The sequence below is a fragment of the Sminthopsis crassicaudata genome, chromosome 6 (assembly GCF_048593235.1).
Source record: "Sminthopsis crassicaudata isolate SCR6 chromosome 6, ASM4859323v1, whole genome shotgun sequence".
Taxonomy (NCBI): Eukaryota; Metazoa; Chordata; class Mammalia; order Dasyuromorphia; family Dasyuridae; genus Sminthopsis; species Sminthopsis crassicaudata.
In genome coordinates, this window is record NC_133622.1 from 180,464,429 (window position 1) to 180,482,454 (window position 18,026).

General features: G+C 41.0%; 2 protein-coding genes across 29 annotated transcripts in view; one reads left to right on the plus strand and one right to left on the minus strand.

Moving 5' to 3' along the window:
- The window catches only part of ASAH1 (N-acylsphingosine amidohydrolase 1), a 168,552-nt gene that overhangs the window by 126,929 nt on the left and 23,597 nt on the right, over positions 1-18,026 (plus strand). The gene's annotated exons all lie outside the window — the stretch shown is intronic.
- Positions 1-18,026, minus strand: part of PCM1 (pericentriolar material 1) — a 93,335-nt gene that overhangs the window by 54,468 nt on the left and 20,841 nt on the right. For all 28 annotated transcript variants that reach the window (XM_074274048.1, XM_074274046.1, XM_074274044.1 and 25 more), the window contains 11 exons: positions 15,920-16,097; positions 10,737-10,846; positions 9,714-9,930; positions 7,696-7,900; positions 6,552-6,728; positions 5,724-5,878; positions 3,514-3,746; positions 1,896-2,050; positions 1,672-1,801; positions 1,165-1,317; positions 219-409 (listed from right to left, as the gene is read on the minus strand). In XM_074274048.1, the coding sequence (XP_074130149.1) occupies positions 219-409; positions 1,165-1,317; positions 1,672-1,801; positions 1,896-2,050; positions 3,514-3,746; positions 5,724-5,878; positions 6,552-6,728; positions 7,696-7,900; positions 9,714-9,930; positions 10,737-10,846; positions 15,920-16,097 (1,904 nt within the window). The remainder of the gene's footprint in view (positions 1-218; positions 410-1,164; positions 1,318-1,671; positions 1,802-1,895; positions 2,051-3,513; positions 3,747-5,723; positions 5,879-6,551; positions 6,729-7,695; positions 7,901-9,713; positions 9,931-10,736; positions 10,847-15,919; positions 16,098-18,026) is intronic.

Consider the following 18,026-nt stretch of genomic DNA (forward strand, 5'->3'; position numbering starts at 1 on the left):
TAGAGAGACCCAGCAGGGCACAGGGAAGGATAGTAAAAGAGAGGAAAGGGGGGAAGAGAGGGAGAGTCAGACAGGGATAGCGAGCGTGCTAGAACAAGCAAGAGCACATGCCTGACCACTCTAGATCTGGGCACCAGGGTTAGAAAGGGCAGGGAAGGTAGGATAGGCTGTACAGAGAGATGGTTCCAGAACAAGCAGCATAGGCGGGGGAGTCTTACTTCTCTGTTCTGCTCTGCTGTGGAGTGCAGGGATTCTCAGAGCCATCACTTCTGACTGACACAGCGGCTGTGGATGCTGTCTCTGTTAAATCCCGCCTCCGCTGGTGCTCAGCCATGAGTGCTTCAAGCTGCTTTCTTCTTTGTCGTAATTCTTCTCTTAAAATCTCATGCCTTCGCATTTCCGACCACAACTGTTTAAAAAAAAAAAAAAAAAGGAAATCAGAGTCACCTCCAACAAAACACTTGGGGGACAAATATATGGTGTCACTACTTCTTTCTTGATCTACCTTTTAAAAACAGCAATTTCACAAGGGCTGAAAATAACTTCAAATAAAAATTTCCTTTATGTTAATTTATTTGGTAGTTTTGCTAACAATGCTTACTTAGCATAAGGTAGGCACATAGTGGACAATAAGTGTCACAAATATGGAAACAAGAGTTTCCTATTTTGCTTAAAGAAACAAAAGATATACAATGAAGGTCAAGATGACAACATTTCAATACTAAATGTTTCGGACATTCATCTAAGTTGATAAAAGCAAATAAAAGACAAGTATTTCCCACATACTTTTTTTCTAAAAGACTATATTCTCTCTATAAAACAAATATAAAACAAACAATTCTTTATAAAAAAGTTTCTCACTTGAAATGTATAATCTTACTAAAGAGACCAAAAATATCTTGAAATCATTATGAAATGGACCTAACTTGTCTCAGACACAAGTTTATAACTTTTAAAACGCAGGTTGGGTTATTTTAGTATCTCTTAGATTTTTAAGAGTTCCAAGATATCCAAGCATCTTGCTTTGATAGATAGAGTGCACCACCCGCCAGGCTGCTTTGAGCAGATGCAAAGCCTTGACTCTCTTCAGACTAAGCCTTTTCAAAACAGAAATGTAATGAGCCAAGAGAAGGACACAGCACACACTTCCCCCTCCCCACCTACTTCATTATCTGCTGCCACTGCCCCAGTGGGTTCTTCTGTCACAAATCCTGCTTTGTTTGTGGGGGTGTTCTCATTCTCATTCATAGTTGGAGTTGAGGTCATTACCTGTGCATACTTCTTAGAGGAGCTGTTACTCACATTTGCAGCAGAAAGCTAAAAAGGGAGTTAAGATTGTTTGTCTTCCATCAGTGAATACCATTCCATACTTTATAGGGGCATTGTGTGATTTATGGCATTCTGCAGTTATCATTCCCCACCCCCCCAAAGGGAGCCAAGGTACAAGGAATCACACAAGTCCTGAACATCAAGATCACAAATGGTCTAAAAGGTCCTTTTAACTGGACAGATGAGGATACCGAGGTTAAGTCTCTATGAAATCCCACATCTCTTCCCCCTCTCTGCCTATCACCAATCTGAGAAAACTTCATATAGGACACCTGCCTGAGGCTGGCCTAGGAGGGACATGTTGCCAGGCCAAGGCTAAGGTGATCCCTGTGCCAGAGCTACCTGAAGATCAGGACACGCCTTCTGTAGTGCTTGGATTTTTTCTTGAATCTCAATCAGCTTCTTTCTTTCTTCTTGCAGCTGCTTGAGCTCTCTCTGCTGCTGTTGCAATTTAGCTTCATAGAATTTCTCTCTGTAATATGAGGGAGGTGAAATATTTGTTCCCTGACTAGGCATCCAAGATGGCCATGTCAGAGCCAGGAGTCCCCAGGGTTGATGGAACATACCTTGCCTTCTCATTGAGCCCAGCCTCCTTCTGAATTTTATTAGTGTTGGCTCTTGTGTTATTGGAGTGCTGCTTGGCCTCTGGCTCCTCCACTGGGAAGAAGGCCCCCAAGTTAGCCGCGCTGGCTGAGATTGCTCCAGGCTCGCCATCGTCATCCTGTAACAGAATCATTCCAAAAGCAACCAGCTCCATCATTGGGATCTTGAAATCCAGAAAGGATTTTTCACTCAGTGTCAATCATATCAACAACTCAACAGTCTTTTTGTATAATTCTTGTAACACCAACAGAGCTATGCCAGAATAGAATTTTGAAAACATTAAAGTGACAATGATTTGAGAATACTTAAATCCACATGTATAAGACTGTTTGCCATCTAGGGGAGGGGATGGAAATGATGCGGGTTGTGGCCCCTTTAAGATTCCTTTCTGAATCCCAACCCCCATGGCTGACCTTTGATTCACAAGTCCTGGTGAAACGCACGCTTTTGAATTCCAATGGAAGATATCTCGACTCTCCCAGCCCCCATCAGATCTGAGCTAACTTGGGCTGTCCCAGCCTCCTTTCTAATTGATCTGCTAGGTTTCCCAACCCCCACCTAACAAACTCTAGCTCTTGATGAAACCCAGTGAGGAACTAACCTGGGACTCCACCCATTGGCCCCTTTAACTAAATAAAAGAGCCAAGCTGGAATCATTTCTTGGCAGGGGGTCGAAACATGCAGGCACCATGCTTTGCACCACAGACTCTTTGTCCACCGGCATTTCTGGTGTACTTCTCTCTTTACTTAATACCTTTTACTAACCAGACTTTAACCTTACTTCCAAACCTTACAATAAACCTCTTTTATCAATCTAGGTTTTCCAGCCTTTACAGGGGACTCTTGCGCCACTACTAGAACTCATTTAACATTGTATCCTTGTGCCGAATCCAAAGGGGTTGCAGGGGAGCTCCATTTGACTTCCTGTACCCTGAACCTGCCACTAGACCTCAATTAACCCTAATTTCATTTAGGTGCCCCTTATCTAGATCTCATCAGAGGGAGGGAAGGGAAAAGTCTGAACAGAAATAAGTGCAAGCAATAATGTTGTTTAAAAAAAAAAAAAAAAAAATCACCCAAGCATTATGTTCTGTCAATAAAAAGTTATAATAATAATTAAAAAAAAAAAAAAGAGAGAATATTTAATCCAATATTTCTGAAGTAGAAAACAAGACCTCAGTGAAGAGAGAAATTCTTGAATTATTGAGGATCTAAGCTGCCCTTACCTAGTATGCAGGGGTTAACCAAAAATTTAACTCACTGAGGGTTTCTGTATGGCCCCCAAGCTAAGAATGGTTTTTATATTTTAAAATAAAGTTTTGTTATAAACTAGTTAGTAATGCCTCAAAGACTTCAGTAAGAGCAAAAGAACAGATTTCAGTGATCTTCTAGTCTATAAAGAATGGGAGCATGAAGAGTAATGTATGGATAAAGTTCACAAGCTGTGCATGGCCCTGTCAATCACCACATATGAATTTATTTTTCAAGTGGATGACATTTTATCCTTCACACTAGGGTCTCTTCTAGAAAAAGACAAGTTATGATTATATGAGAAAGTACATTTAACCCTCTTGGCCTTACCTGCACCATAGCAACCAGATCCTGTAATTGTCTAAGCTTCTGCTTGGCAGCCATCAATCTGCTGATCTTCTGTTCAAATTCAGCATCCTCAGGTGCATTGTCCCCCAAACTGCTTCTGTGACTGGATAACGATGCTTCACTGCCTCCATCCTCCTCTGCTTCTTCCTCTTCTTCCTCATCTTCACCTTGTCCTCCATCAATATCTTGTTCTCCTTCTCTATTATACCGACATTCTACATAGAAAATCAATTAATCAATGGAAAAGCATTGAGGTACCTACTATATTTTAGACATGGGAATACAAAGAGGCAAAAAACATACCTTCCCTCAAGGAGCTCACAATCTAAAGGAGAGAACAAGCAGTACACAAATATGTACAAACAAGATAGAAGTAAGATAAATAAGAAATAATTAAAACAGAGAAGGCACTGGAATGAAGAGATATTGGGGAAGGCTATTTGTAGAAGATAGGATGTTACAACTCTGAGGTACCACTTCCTACCTCTTAGATTGGATAAGATAACAGGAAAAGATGATAAATTCTGGGGGGAACATGAGAAAACTGGAATACTAATGCATTGTTGGTAGAATTGTGAACTGATCTCCAGCCATTCTAGTGAGCAATTTGGAACTATGTCCAAAGAGCTAGCAAACAAACTGTGCATATGCCCTTTGGGTTAGCAGTGTTACTACTGGACCTGTATCCAAAGGAAATCATAAAGGAGACAAAAGGACCCACAAATGCCACTATATGTGGTGGCAAGGAACTGGAAATTGGAGAGGGTGCCTATCAACTAGGGAATAGCTGAATAAGTTATGGTATATGAATATAATGAAATACTATTGTTCTATAAGAAACGATCTTCAAGCTAATTTCAGAAAGGCCTAGAGATAATGCTGAGTGAAGTGAGCAGAACCAGGAAAACATTGTACATAATGAGAGCAAAATTGTGTAATGATCCTTCCAGTTTATCAATGATGAACAGAAATAACTACACCCAGAGAAGAAACACTGGGAAGTGAATGTAAATTGTTAGCACTACTGTCTATCTACCCAGGTTACTTATACCTTCGGAATCCAATTCTTAATGTGCAACAAAGAAAATTGGATTTACACGCATATATTGTATCTAGGTTATACTGTAACACATGTAAAATGTATGGGATTGCCTGTCATCTAGGGGAGGGAGTAAAGGGAAGGAGGGGAAAATTTGAAAAAATGAATACAAGGGATAATGTTATATAACAAAAAATTACTCATGCATATGTACTGTCAAAAAAAATTTTTATAATTATAAAATTAATTAAAAAAAAAAAAAAAAAAAAAAGATTGTGTGATGATCAACTACAATGGACTTAGCTCTTCTCAGTGATTAATGATCCATGGCAAATCCAATAGACTTAGAAGGGAAAATGCCATCTGCATCCAGAGAAAGAACTATGGAGACTGAATGTGGGTCAAAGCATATAATATTATCATCTCTGTAGTTATTCTTGTTTTCTCATGGTTTTTCTCTTTTGTTCTGATTTTTCTTTCCCAACATGAGTAATATGTAAATATATTAAAAATTGTATATATAACCAATAACAGATTGCTTTCTGTCTTGGTGAGGGGGAAGGTAAAGGAGGGAAGGAGAAATAAATTGGAACTCAAAATCTTATAAAAATGCATGTTGCAAACCACCTTTCCTTGTAGTTGGAAAAATAACATACCATTAAAATTTTTTTTTAAATATGTAGGATTTTAGTTGGAACTTATAGGAAGCCAGGAGGCTACTATCACTAGATTGAAGAATATTTGTGAGCAAGTAAGGTATAAAAAGATTGGACAGGCAGGAGAGTGTCGAGTGCTGAATGACTTTGAATCCAAATAGAAAATTTTGTTATTTGATCCTGGAGATGACAGTCTCAGTGGAGTTTACTATGTAGAGATTGTGTGTGTGTGTGTGTGTGTGTGTGTGTGTGTGTGTGTGTGTGTGTGTGTGTGTGACAGAGAGAGAGAGAGAGAGAGAGAGAGAGAGAGAGAGAGAGAGAAAGAGAGAGAGAGAGAGAGAGAGAAAGAGAGAGAAAGAGACAGACAGACGAGACAGAGAGACAACTCTGAGAAAACAGAGAGAACTTTCATTCAGAGCCAGAGGGGACTGGTAAAAAAAAAAAAGCAGGCTTTGAATAGGCCCACCCCAGAAGAAGGTTCCCCAGTGCCAGCTTACCGAGAGAGGACATGTTCAGGGTGCGCAAGTTTGCAGCAGATCTGTTGTTTATCTCACAGTTTGTATTGAGGGTTCTCCCATCCCTGTTATTGGTGATGCACTGTGCATTCGTATTACTGTTCACTTCAGCCCAAGCCGCAGCGCCTTGGGGGTTTCTAAAGGGGACCAGAGTCACTGAGTTTCTTCATAAGGCTCCCATTTGCTTCCTGTTTTTCAATGAACTCCTGACCGAATTTGTCTTGGCATATTCATCCCCCCATGGAGCCACCTACTCTCACTGCCCATAAATCCATTTGTCTCTCATTCCTTTGGAAGCACAGTGTCAGTGAAAAGAATGTATACAGAGGGATGAGGAAAGCCAAATCTCACATGGCAGGCTTCAGCTACAGATCCCAAGGCTGCCCCATCCCCCTCTGAGTGCCCTCCCTTGGAGGGCAGATCCCACTTCTTGGCACACAGAAGCATATAAATGCCTCTACTCACTGACTCACAGGTGCTAAGACTCCTCTGCCCCTGCATGGATCACCTAAAGCCCAGGAGGGGCCAGAGCTAGAGTTGGAAAGGTCTTCCTTCACCACTTGTGGAGGTCAGAGATACTCACTCACTGGGTCCTTTGACTCTGGGCTTTCAAAAGCCAAGGCCTCATCACCCCTGAAGCCTTTTTTTCTTTTCTGTTCATGTTTATGAACATATGCCATAAGATCTAAAAAGCCCCCTGAAGCCCTCTGCTTTAGCAAGCCTGACTTACAGAGATAACACAAACATCAGAAAGGGGCACAGAACCTCAGCCTGCGAGGGGGAGGGAGGAGTCGGAAACCCTCTTCTCACCGGATATTGGTAACAGGTCCAGGGTTCTCATGGTCAGAGTCATATTCTGAATCTTCTGTCTCTTCTTCATCTTTGGTGTTCTCATTCACAGCATCGGTCATCATATCTGATGTCTGTTCATAATAATGAACTAATTCCCTTAATTCATTCAGTCTCTTCCGAACTTCATTCAATTTTCTACAAGACAGAGATTATCATGCTCCATATAACACACATATTAACAGCTAGCATTGAGAGAATACTTTTAAGATTCACCAAGTGATTTACATATATTATTAACTCATCTGAATAATTCTCACAATAATCTTGAGGTAAGTATTATAACAAATCTTACAGATAAAGAAATTGAGGCAGACAGAGGTTAAATGGCTACTTGCTGTAAAGTGTATACGGCTAGATCTGAACGCAGGTCTTCTGGACCCCAGTGCTCTCTCCATCTAGTGCTTAGCTGCCTCATGTCTAATTGTTTTATTTCAGCAAAATTCCCACAGAAACAGATGCTTTTTTTCCCTATGTCCCACTGGCAGAGAACAGGTCAAGATTTACTATATCCTAAACTAAGTACATGCCCACAAAACAGCCCCAAAGTCACAGTGAGTCAGTCCCAGCCATACTTCAATTAAATGAGTAGAGCTAGAAGTGGGAACATAATTAAACCAGTGTCCCCATATGGCAAGAAGAATCAGCCTCATTCTTAGACAGACATAAAAAGGTTTAGATAATGACTGTGGTGGAGCAGTATTTAGGCTTTTCTCAACCATTTATTTAGAGGAGTTGCTCCTTCAGCTTACAATCTATAAAAACTCCCCCCACAGAGCCAGCACAACCAGAAATAACTCCATATAGAATCCTGATTCAAAGGGAACAAGAAGAGAATCCTGCCCTGAATGTAACAATTAGGTGAAGAGAAGCAGCAAGTCTACTGAAGACAATACTACCTTCCATGTCATGACTTGCATTTCTCTGGCAGGACTTGAAGCATAAACAGTTTTTCTCTCTCTATAAGAACATTTAGGAACCTTTAACAGTTGCACAACCTAGTTCCCAAGTGTCTTTTTTGATGGTGGTAAAAACAAACCAACCAACCTCTCTAACTGCCCTCCCCCCTTGCACAGGATCTCCCACAGGGAGATCACGTCCTTACTGGAGCTTTTCTGTTGGGTTTAGATGCTCTTCATTCTCACTCTCATTATGAGAAGCCATCACGTCAGGAGCATAAGCAGCCGAGGGGGCGTGACTGGAGGACTCTCCATTGGCAGCTGGGACCAGGCCCACCTGGGCAGAAGCTGCAGAACCCGTGCTCCTTTGATCCACACTCCTCTGAGGGGAAGGTGAGGGCACAACTGCAACTGGGGAAAACCACATCAGTTGGAACCCAAGTGTGACTGCACTCAGGGATGCCAAGTCACCCACCCCAGCCAGTTCTCCCTCCCACCCCCACTGAAACACTCCAGAATTCTCAATTGGCTCTGGCTTCTTCCCAAAGACTCAATGGGTTAAATCTCATTCCAAGGCTCCTTCCACACTCCTAGCTGCCTCAATTTTCCCAAAGCAACTCAGCAACGGTGGCCAACCCCAAAGGGATGAGACGAGCTGGAGTTGCTACAAGATATGGGAGGTGACCTATATCCCTTCAGGAACAGTATAGCCAAGGCATCCAAGATGAGTCCAGGGGAGGGGGCACAAAACCAAGCAGATCTCTTCTCCAACTTTCTCAGAAATGCATCCGATGTCACAGAATCATAGCCTTAGATCAGAGCTAGAAGAGACCGTAGGGGCATGGCATCCTATGCCTTCATTTTATAGACAAGGAGGCTGAGACTAAATACCCAAGAAAGGATTTGAACTCAGGAATTCCTGACTCCAAGTTCAGTTCCCTATCCACTGCATCATTTTGCTGCTTTTTCAGGAAAAACAATGTAAACAGTTTAAAGTATCAATAACCTTTCTCTTACCTGGTTTTTCTAAATTCCAAACTTTGGTATGTAACCTAATTTCTTATTCCCCCTTGCCCATTTTCTTTTCTTTTCTGTTTCTCTTGTGTAAAAGAAACAAAGAGCACCGAACTCATATCCCAGCTCTGTCAGATTCTACAGGTGTGATGCAGGTGAGTCCCTAACTCCTTGAACCTCAGTTTCCAACTACAAAATGATGGGATGAACTAGTTGGCTATTCAATTCCAGGTCTGAGATCCTACAAATCCTGGCCTCAGCTCCAAGTTGAAAATCACTGCCACTCCCACCATCAGGAGGACAAAAGGAAATGTATGATGCACATTCCCACCCTATTCAGAGGCCATTTTATTTATCAAAATGCAGAGGTCCTGAGAGGCAAAACAACTTTCTGAAGGTCAGTTTGGTAATGAAAAAACGAGGAGGAACATGAGACCTGGTTCAGAGTAGGAGTTTAATAAATGCCTACTGTACTGTGTTGAGTTGTGAAATGATCCAAGCATTCTGGACAACGATATGGAACTATGCTCAAAGGGTTATAAAACTGTACATACCCTTTGATCTAGCAAAACTACTGCTAGGTCAATATTACATAGAAACCAAAAAAGAAAAAGAAAAAGGACCTATTTGTACAAAAATATTTATAGCAGCTCTTTTTGTAGTGGCAAAGATTTGGATACTGCAGGGATGCCCATCAACTGAAGAGTGGCTGAACAAGTTGTGGTATATGATTGTGACAGAATATTGTAGTGCTATAAGAAATGATAAGGGGATAGCTTTAGAAAAGCCTTGGAAGACTTATATTAATGCAAAGTGAAATGAGCAGAACCGGGAAACCATTGTACACAGTAACAATATTATACAACGTCAACTGTAAATGACTTGGCCATTCTGGTCAAAACAATTATCTAAGATAATTCCAAAGGATCCATGATGAAAAATACTACTATTCACCTCCAGAAAGAAAAATTATAAACTCAGAGGGCAAGAATGAAGTAGATTTGTTTTCTCTCAAATCAAACAAAATCCCCAAATAAGCAAATAAATGCATGCCTGCTGACTGAATAGACTCCAGGTCCAATTCTTCTATACAGATGTTCCTTGGTCTAGGAGTCCTATCCTTCCCTATTACCCTGTAAGCCCCTAAAGACAGCAGGGACCAAGTCTTACGGTCCTGTAGGAGTCCTGGGGCTGACCTAGTTGTACTCACAAGCAGAGTTATTTAGGTGCTGATCACGCAATGTGTGAAGTTCTCCAAGCAATTTGTCCATTTTCTGTTTCTTTTCTTGTAACACTCTCATTTTGCTAAAAAGTTGAACTTTCTCATCAGCCAACTGTTCTGAGGCAGATGAATTCCTGCTTTGGGAAACTTCTCTGGTTAATGAAAGACTTTCTGCTTGTCTCCTATTATCTGGAACAGCTGGGGCCTTAAAAAGAAAAAAAAAAAAAATGCATATTTATCCAGATATATGTTTGTGTGTTAAAATGAGCATAAATTATTTTGAGAAAAATAAGGTTTATTTTCTGGCTTGCTTGTTTTCTTACACTATAAACATGCAGATCATAGGCTCTAGAGGAGACTAGTTAGCTCTGTAAATTGAACTAAGGGATTAGTTACCACTATAAAGTAAATCATGTGCTGTCCATTTTACCAGGGAGCAAAGACTACTACTAAGTTGAATGACACACCATTGCAATCCAGGCATATTAAAACCTCCTTGTGTTATGTTAGAAGTGTCAGTCCTGGCCACTTAGAACTTGGGAACCTAGAGCAGGGACTGGTAATTCTATATCCCCTTCTAAAGAGCTCCAGCAGAACAATCTCACATGCCTCTCCTCCTCCTCATCTCATTTCCCTCCATCCCTGGACTGCCCCCTCCCATCTTTTCCTATTTGCCGATAATCACCCAGCCAAAACCTCATCTGTGCCTCACCTCACCACTTTCTCCTAAATAGGCTAAGGTTATACACACATTTTCCCCTAAAGATCTTTATGAAAGACTGACTTACAAAACTAAAAAGAAACAAATGACAACAAAAATTCTCCCCAAATGGCAACATAAGGATACTGATGAACAAATCATGATTATTTAAAAACAACATAACACCAATACAAACCCTCAAATACATGTATGTGCATAAAAGAAAATTATTTTACCCTTAAAGATCAAAGGAATACTTTTCTAATAAAGCTAGATTTCTGTATCATGTGCTATTTAAAATGGAAGGGTACCTGAGAATCATGCAGCTGATTATGAAAACGCTGGATTAAGTCATTCAGTTCTTCATTGAGCTCCGATGTTATACTTAGGCCAGATATGCTGCCTGTGGTTTCCGTTACAACTAGAAAGCAAACAATGAAACTCATTTCATTGCTATGTGTGAAAAAGAACATTAACTAAAAGGGCCTCCCTTCTTACATGTCCTCAGGAGCAGGCCTGAGAGAAGCTTCACAATGGGAAGAACACCAACACCCTTAGCTGTGACTAGTGTGTGAGTACACTAACTTCGTGATCTCACTTGACCTACAACCAGAAGACAGGATAACAGTAACAATTCCCGTTTACAGATGAGCAAAGGGATGAGGAAGTGTTAGTGATTCTCAGGATGGGGCAGAGCAGAGAACGGCCATCAGCCCCCAGCAGAGTGTCAGGGACAAGGCGGGAGCTTAACGAATGCATATGGATCATGCCTACCTTCTGAGACATTCCTCCTGTTGCATGACATGATGGCATTTAAGTCAGAGTGCTCTCCTTAAGACATTAAGTCAACATTCAAACACCATTAAGCCTTTTTCTGGGGCTGAGGTGCAAGGCTGAGGGGTGTGAGAGGCCCTGCTCTCAAAACTTAGTCTGGGGTACTCAAAGGTCCAAAAGGCTCAATGACTGTCTGAGAGCAGCTGAGGGGGTCAAGGATGCCCCCTATCCCACAAGACTCCCTCTGTCTCCCTGAATACAAAGTGCCCCTAAAGGAGCAGACTTCGGCCCATCAGAACGCATTCCTCTCCTACTGCTCTGTCCCCACAGTCAGCTTCCTTTTGTATGGTGTTTTCCCCCACTGGCCTGTAAAAGCCGAGGAGACAAGGACCCTTTTCTTTTTCATCTTTGTAACCCCTGCACATGGCACTGTGCCAGGCAGATAGCGACGGACAAACACAACTGGGGCCTCACCATGGCAAAGTCATCTTTTTATTGTCCAGATTAAGGCTCTCTCTCTCTCCCTGTCCAGGAAGCTGACCCTAACCTCTCCCTCAGCAGCCTTTGCTGAACACTCTGCAAGCTTAGTTTTTTACAAGGATGATTGCATGTAGCCTTTTTTCCCTTGTTCCCCTTCAAAAGCGACTCAATCAGGGTTTCTGATCTGCAAGTTGGCATGTGACGTGGGCCAGATATAGGGCACTGCATGCATGAAGAACCAAGAAGGCCAGGGTAGCTGGACTGGAGAGTTAAGTCCCCTCGGTGGACACCAGGCTACCCAAGACTATATAGCAAATAGGAAGCCACTGGTGTTTACTAAATAGGGAAGCGACATGGTTAAGTAAGTACTTAAGATAAATCACCACAGAAGCTGGGTGGAAGATGAATGGGGAGAAGGGGGAGAGAAAGAAACTTGGAGCAGGAGACAGTGATCAAGTACCTACTAGAATTTCTTCCCAGATATCCCATTGGATTTCCAAAATTGAGTATGTCCAAAATAAAGTTCTGTGACTTCTCTTTTAATCCTACCCATAACTCTAAAATTCTCTGCTTTTTAGTGATATAGCCATCCTTCCAATCACCCAGGTTTGCAACTGTGGAGTAATTCCCAACCAAGTCTTCCCTCTTTCTTCACCCCAAGGTTTAATCTGGTGACAAATCTTGTTCCTTTCATATCCACACCATAATCTTACACGGGTCCCATCTTAGTTCAAATCCTCCTCACCTTCTCTAGGACTTTCATGCAACAACCTAATGGTCCCCCTGCTTCTTCTCCTACATCCACAAAAACAACCTTGACAGATGAACTCTCCCCAAGTCATTCTGACGCTCAGTAATTCTGAGGGCCCCCTGGTGCCTCTAGGAAGAATTATTAATGCTTCTCCTGGACAAGTCACTGTCTTGGTTTCTGCTTTTCTCTGTAGACTTTATGCAACTCACCCTCTCAACACCCTAGTCTGCCCAACTGATGTCTAGTCATCTTCCCCAAACACCTCCCATCTCTCTTTATGCCAGTACCTACAATTCACATCCTACTCCTCTCTGCCTTCTCTGCCTTTTCCTTGAAGCTGTGGCCAAGATGAAAATCTTTCCTGATCAGGCTCCTTGTTAGTGGACTCACCTCCCCAAAGCAGTTTGTATTTAGTCCTCTATTTATAGTCTTTACCCCCAAGTAGCACAAAAGTTAATTTTTTCCCCTCTGGGTGGCCAGTCAAAAGACTGGCCAAAAGGGGCAGAGCATTGTGTTAACTGTTTCCTAGTGACAAAAGTGGCCTCTCACTGGGTCAAGGAGGATCCCCCTCAGCAAGGAATCTCTTATGTATTGTTACGGCTACATGAGATTCCTTGATATAACCAGATGATCAAAAAACTTTGTTCAACAATCCTTTGGGTACTAATAGTAAATGAAGCATTAAACATGGAGATCCAGAACTGCTCAATGTTTTCCCATTCATTGCTCTAGCAGAGTGTATAAATTAAGACTTCAGATGGAAAAACTCTTGAGTGCTGCCACAGATTAAAAAGTAATTCAGAATTGTTTAATACATAAAATACAACGGAACATAGATATGTCTTTGAAGGCCTGTCCATCTCTATCTCTGTTTGAGTTTGATACCACTATTTTTGGAAGTGTTTTGGGCAAAGTCCAAATGGAAAAGGGCATTTGGAGGTTGAAGACCCAGTCAAACATTCCTTTTTGTGGCTGAAAGTGCACTGACTGTATTTAACACCAAAATGCTGCAGGATCTCCTCAATGAAAATTCTGAGACTCAAAATACATCAGCCTATGAATCCATCAAGGAAGAACAAAATGTATGGAAAATCTCTCCTACCCAGAAAAAGATGCATCCAGATGAATGACTAGGCCATGGAATGAGGACATCAAGATCATGTACTGTGGCAGTGAATGGAGGAGTGTGGCACATAGTGGAAGAGAAGAAACCCAGCAAGGGTAGGTTGCACTGAAGATTCCAAGATACACTACTCTCAGGAGCACCACCCCCCTCCGCATGTCAACATAGTGTTTCTGATGATGCTTGGAAGAGCTGCTTTGTCATTCATAACCTTAATCTCTGAGGAATCTCTGCTGCAAATGACCCAAAGCACGACCCCCCCCCAAAAAAAAAAGAAAAAGGAAAGGAGCCATGTGCAATAGGTTCCATAGACTGCAGCCTTCTTCCAATGATGATGTAAAGACTAAAAGTTACTCCTGAGCAAATGTCTGATCAACAAATGTCTGAGCCTGCCCTGGAGTCAGAGCAGGGAGCAGCTTGGGGGCCATCTTGGGGGCAGTAGCATAGGGAAACTGTGTCAAAAGGAAAGGAGAGTATCCACCTGGGTTGAGAGGATACAGACAGGTTGTGATTTGCAGTGAGGGAGGATATGCTGACATTGAAGAGATTGGAGGATGGGGGGAAAGTGTTTTCTAAATTTTATTATTTTTATCTTTATGAACAATAGCAACACATAATGTATGGTTTTTATTCACAAATTGCCTCCGAGATATTTCTAAGACACATGGAGAATTTGCTTTTAAATCTTTGCCACAACTTATGATAATAAAAAATACATATTACACAATGTGCATTTCATAATTTTACTTAACTTTTAAAACCAGGAGGACAAGCTTCTTTAAATGTATCATTTCCTCATGGGATAAGGAAATGAAAAGGACTCCAGAGATCACTCAATCCCTTCATCTCACTTTTCATGAAGAAGAAACTGAAGTCAATAGAGATTCAATTATCTGACCAAGGTTTGGTCTTTCCCATTCTCTCATTCATCTCCCAACCCCTGCTACTGCCTATGAACATGTCATGTCTCCTTCACTCTCAGAACTCCTCCCTTGAGCCTTCCACTCTCTCTGCTCCTCTTATGGCTAACCTCTGCAAGAAGTCATCTATAATGGGTGCCTCTCACTCGGCTTTCACGTCATTCCATTAACTCCACTTCTCACCAAAATTACTCTTCTTCTCTTAGTTACCAAAGCTTTTTCTCAGTCCTCATTCCCCCTGACCTCTCTGTAGCCTCTGACCCTCGTGATCATCCTCTTCTTGCTAGACTTTCTGGACATCATCTTTCCTGGTTCTCCTCCCACCTCTCTGACCATTCTTTCTCTGTCTCCTATGCTGACACTCCCCCAGATCAGGCTTTTCACCATAAGAGTCCCCCAAGGATCCGTCCTGGGCCCTCTTCTCTTCTCCCTCTATACCACTTCACTAGGTGATTTTATCAGCTCCCACGGACTCAATTATCACATTTATAGTGTTTCTCAAATGCATTCAGATAGTCCTAACTTCCCTGATGATCTTTGGTTTCTTATGTCCAACTATCTATTAGATAACTCAAACTGGGTGTCCAGTAGACACCTTAAACTCAACACATTCAAAACAGAATTTATTATCTTTCTCCCTAAACACATCTCCCCTTAACAAATCCCTTCCCTATTCCTGTAAAACAAAGCTTCTTAAACTGTGAGTCATCACCTCATAGGAAATTGCAAAATTATGATTATCAGTAAATGTTTGATTTGCAAACCTATTTTATATCCCTATATACCCAGGGTCATGTAAAAAAGGGGAAGTTAGTGGGAAAAGAAGCTCTGTTGTAGAAGACTATCCCATCCTTCTAGTCCCCCAGGTTTACAATTTGGGCATTACCCATGATTCCTCATTCTCTCATCTCCTAAATCAGACTGGTTGCCAAATCCTGTCATTTCTAACTCTTTGTAGAACATACCCCTTCTCTGAAACCATCACTACCCAAGTGCAAGCTCTTTGTCAAAGAAAGGGAAATCAGAATACTTAACCATATTTAATTTAACCATACTTAAGTTAACACAATCTGGGAGGTTCCTAAGAAAATGAGAAGAATTCAATTTTTTTGATTGAAATGCTTGATATTATGATGTAAGTAACACCTGAGAATAAATCTATGGCATCAGACCATAGCTACTTTATTTAATCCCAAGGAAATTTTTTTCTCTGCCTCAGCTGAGGACAAGAAATGAGCACCCATACACTAAGGATCCTACCCTACACCAGGGCACGCTATTTCAAGTACAGACTGTCCCATGCTTCTAGGGACACCTTTTCTGATTAGGTATAAAAAAGTAGAAGACATAATGAGCTGGGAACAGGTCTATGGCTCAGCCCTGAGATTAGAAGCCGAGTGCCTGACAGCAGCAGCCAGCCTCCAATACTGTTACTCCCCAGCTTACCGGAATCATCCATCACAGCGATGGCTTGCTCAGCTTTATGTTGCAGAGCCAGGAGAGCAGCCTGCCGTCCTTGTAAAGCTCTCAATTGCTCCTGTTGCTGTAACATTCTTTTTAACAAATCATGTTGTTTCTTTAAGTTTTCCAGCTCTTCCCTTGGCTCCTGCTGAGGTTCTCTAGCCTGGGGAATAAATCAAATTAGGCTTAATCCTTGGTTGTCAAATTGTTCAACCTGTACCCCTTAGACATCCAAATCTCCAAATATTATTAAAAAGATAAGCCCCTCAGAAAGAGTACTTAATAGTCTGGAATAAGAGTATAAGATCTGAAGGGCTCCAGAAACAGAATACTCATTATGAAGGGTGAGGCACATAGGCAGGAAAGGGACAAGGAAGAGAGAACAGATACATTCAGGGGAACAGAGAATGAGAGAAAGGGCAAACATGATTAAGAGAAATACAAATGCAGCAGAAAGTAACAAAAGCAAAGATTTGGGCAATGCCCCAATACTATATTCTTTTAGATAAGCCAGATTAGGACACTTCCTCTACAGCTAGTATCAAAAATAAAACCTCCCCAAATTCTTTAGAAACATTCCTGTTACTCCTAACCAAGGACACAAAGTAAAGGATTAGTTTGACACTTCTAGATGGTAACTTTTAAACTCAAATGATACAACTTCAGTATTAATTTATATATAGGAGATAAACTCAGATTATAGAAATAGCTTTAAAATATGCAATATCTCATTTTAAGTTTTTTCTCACAAATATGAGGATCACGTCACTGATTCTGATGCCCTACAATGAGAGAATCTAGTTTCTCACCAATGCCAACAAGATTAATCTAGGTGTAGTCCTGCCCAAAGGTAAAACTTTCTATGCAAATGCCCCATACTACTTCAATCTGATAAGCACATTATAAACTTCATTCCAAAAACTCTTAAAAAAAAAAAAAAAAAAAAAAAAAAGGACAAACCTACCATAGGAAAAACAATTCTTGTTAAAGTCACATATTAAAGCATAAGGTCCCTCAAAAGATATAATAGTTTAATATTCAAGTCAGAAAATAATGGCAAAAATTTTAAGTCATTGACTTTTTGGTATATCTTTCAATGAGATATCTAACTTAAATGGAGCATAAGATGCCTCATCCTTAACATTTTTATTACTTTCCCCTAAATTTGAACTTACATTTACTCAACTCTAAATTTCTACTCCCCCCCAAAAAAATTTTTGCCTTCTAGAGTTAATATTTTCAAAAATTGATTCCCTAAAGAGAATCTAAGTTTTTCACTTAATATACCTTTTCTTTGTGAAGTAGAACTTCATTAAACTAGTTTACAGACTTTTTTTGATTCTCTGGAGAAATCAGGGAGAAAAGAAAGTCACTTCTGTGTGACTGTACCTACCAATTCCCATTTACAATTATTTACATACTTGTCAGAAGCTGAAGAAATAAAATCCTGAGTGAGAGTAACTACAATTTATAGCCTTCTAAAATGTAAACCTCTCATTAATTTTTGGCCAGTAAGAGGTCTCTGAAGTCCCCCATGCCTCTGAGATTCTTTCCTTCTCTACTAAGACTCTCAGTGAAAAGGAATCAACAATTATTCGAGTCCCACAATGACATTATAAGAAAAGCAGTTAAGAAATATATTTTTTAAAAACCCCACCCATTTTATATTCTTGTTATATTGTATTATATATACACAAGGGGGACCTGGGAGCAATGAAGGGATAAATGTATCAGCTCTGAACATTCCTGCCTTGTCAAAAGAATTTGGCCAGAAATGTTCTAGTAATGCTATCAAGGCTGAGCCAAAAAAAGTAAGAAAAGGCAACTGAAGCCCCAGGTCAATTAGCAAGGCCTCCATAGACTAACTTGCTTAGAGAAGAGATAACTCGACCCCACAAACTGGCTGGAGCTTTACACTGAAAATTTTGTCCCTTCTCACCAGCCATTCAGTCACCCCATTTGTATTCAGTGCCTGCAGTGTCCCACCTTGTCTTCACATGGAGAGAGAAGCTCTGTATTAGCTGGACACACCCTCTAAACTGAAGGTCCAAGGAAGAGCTTTTCCACCCTCTTCTTACAATTCTGGCTAGCA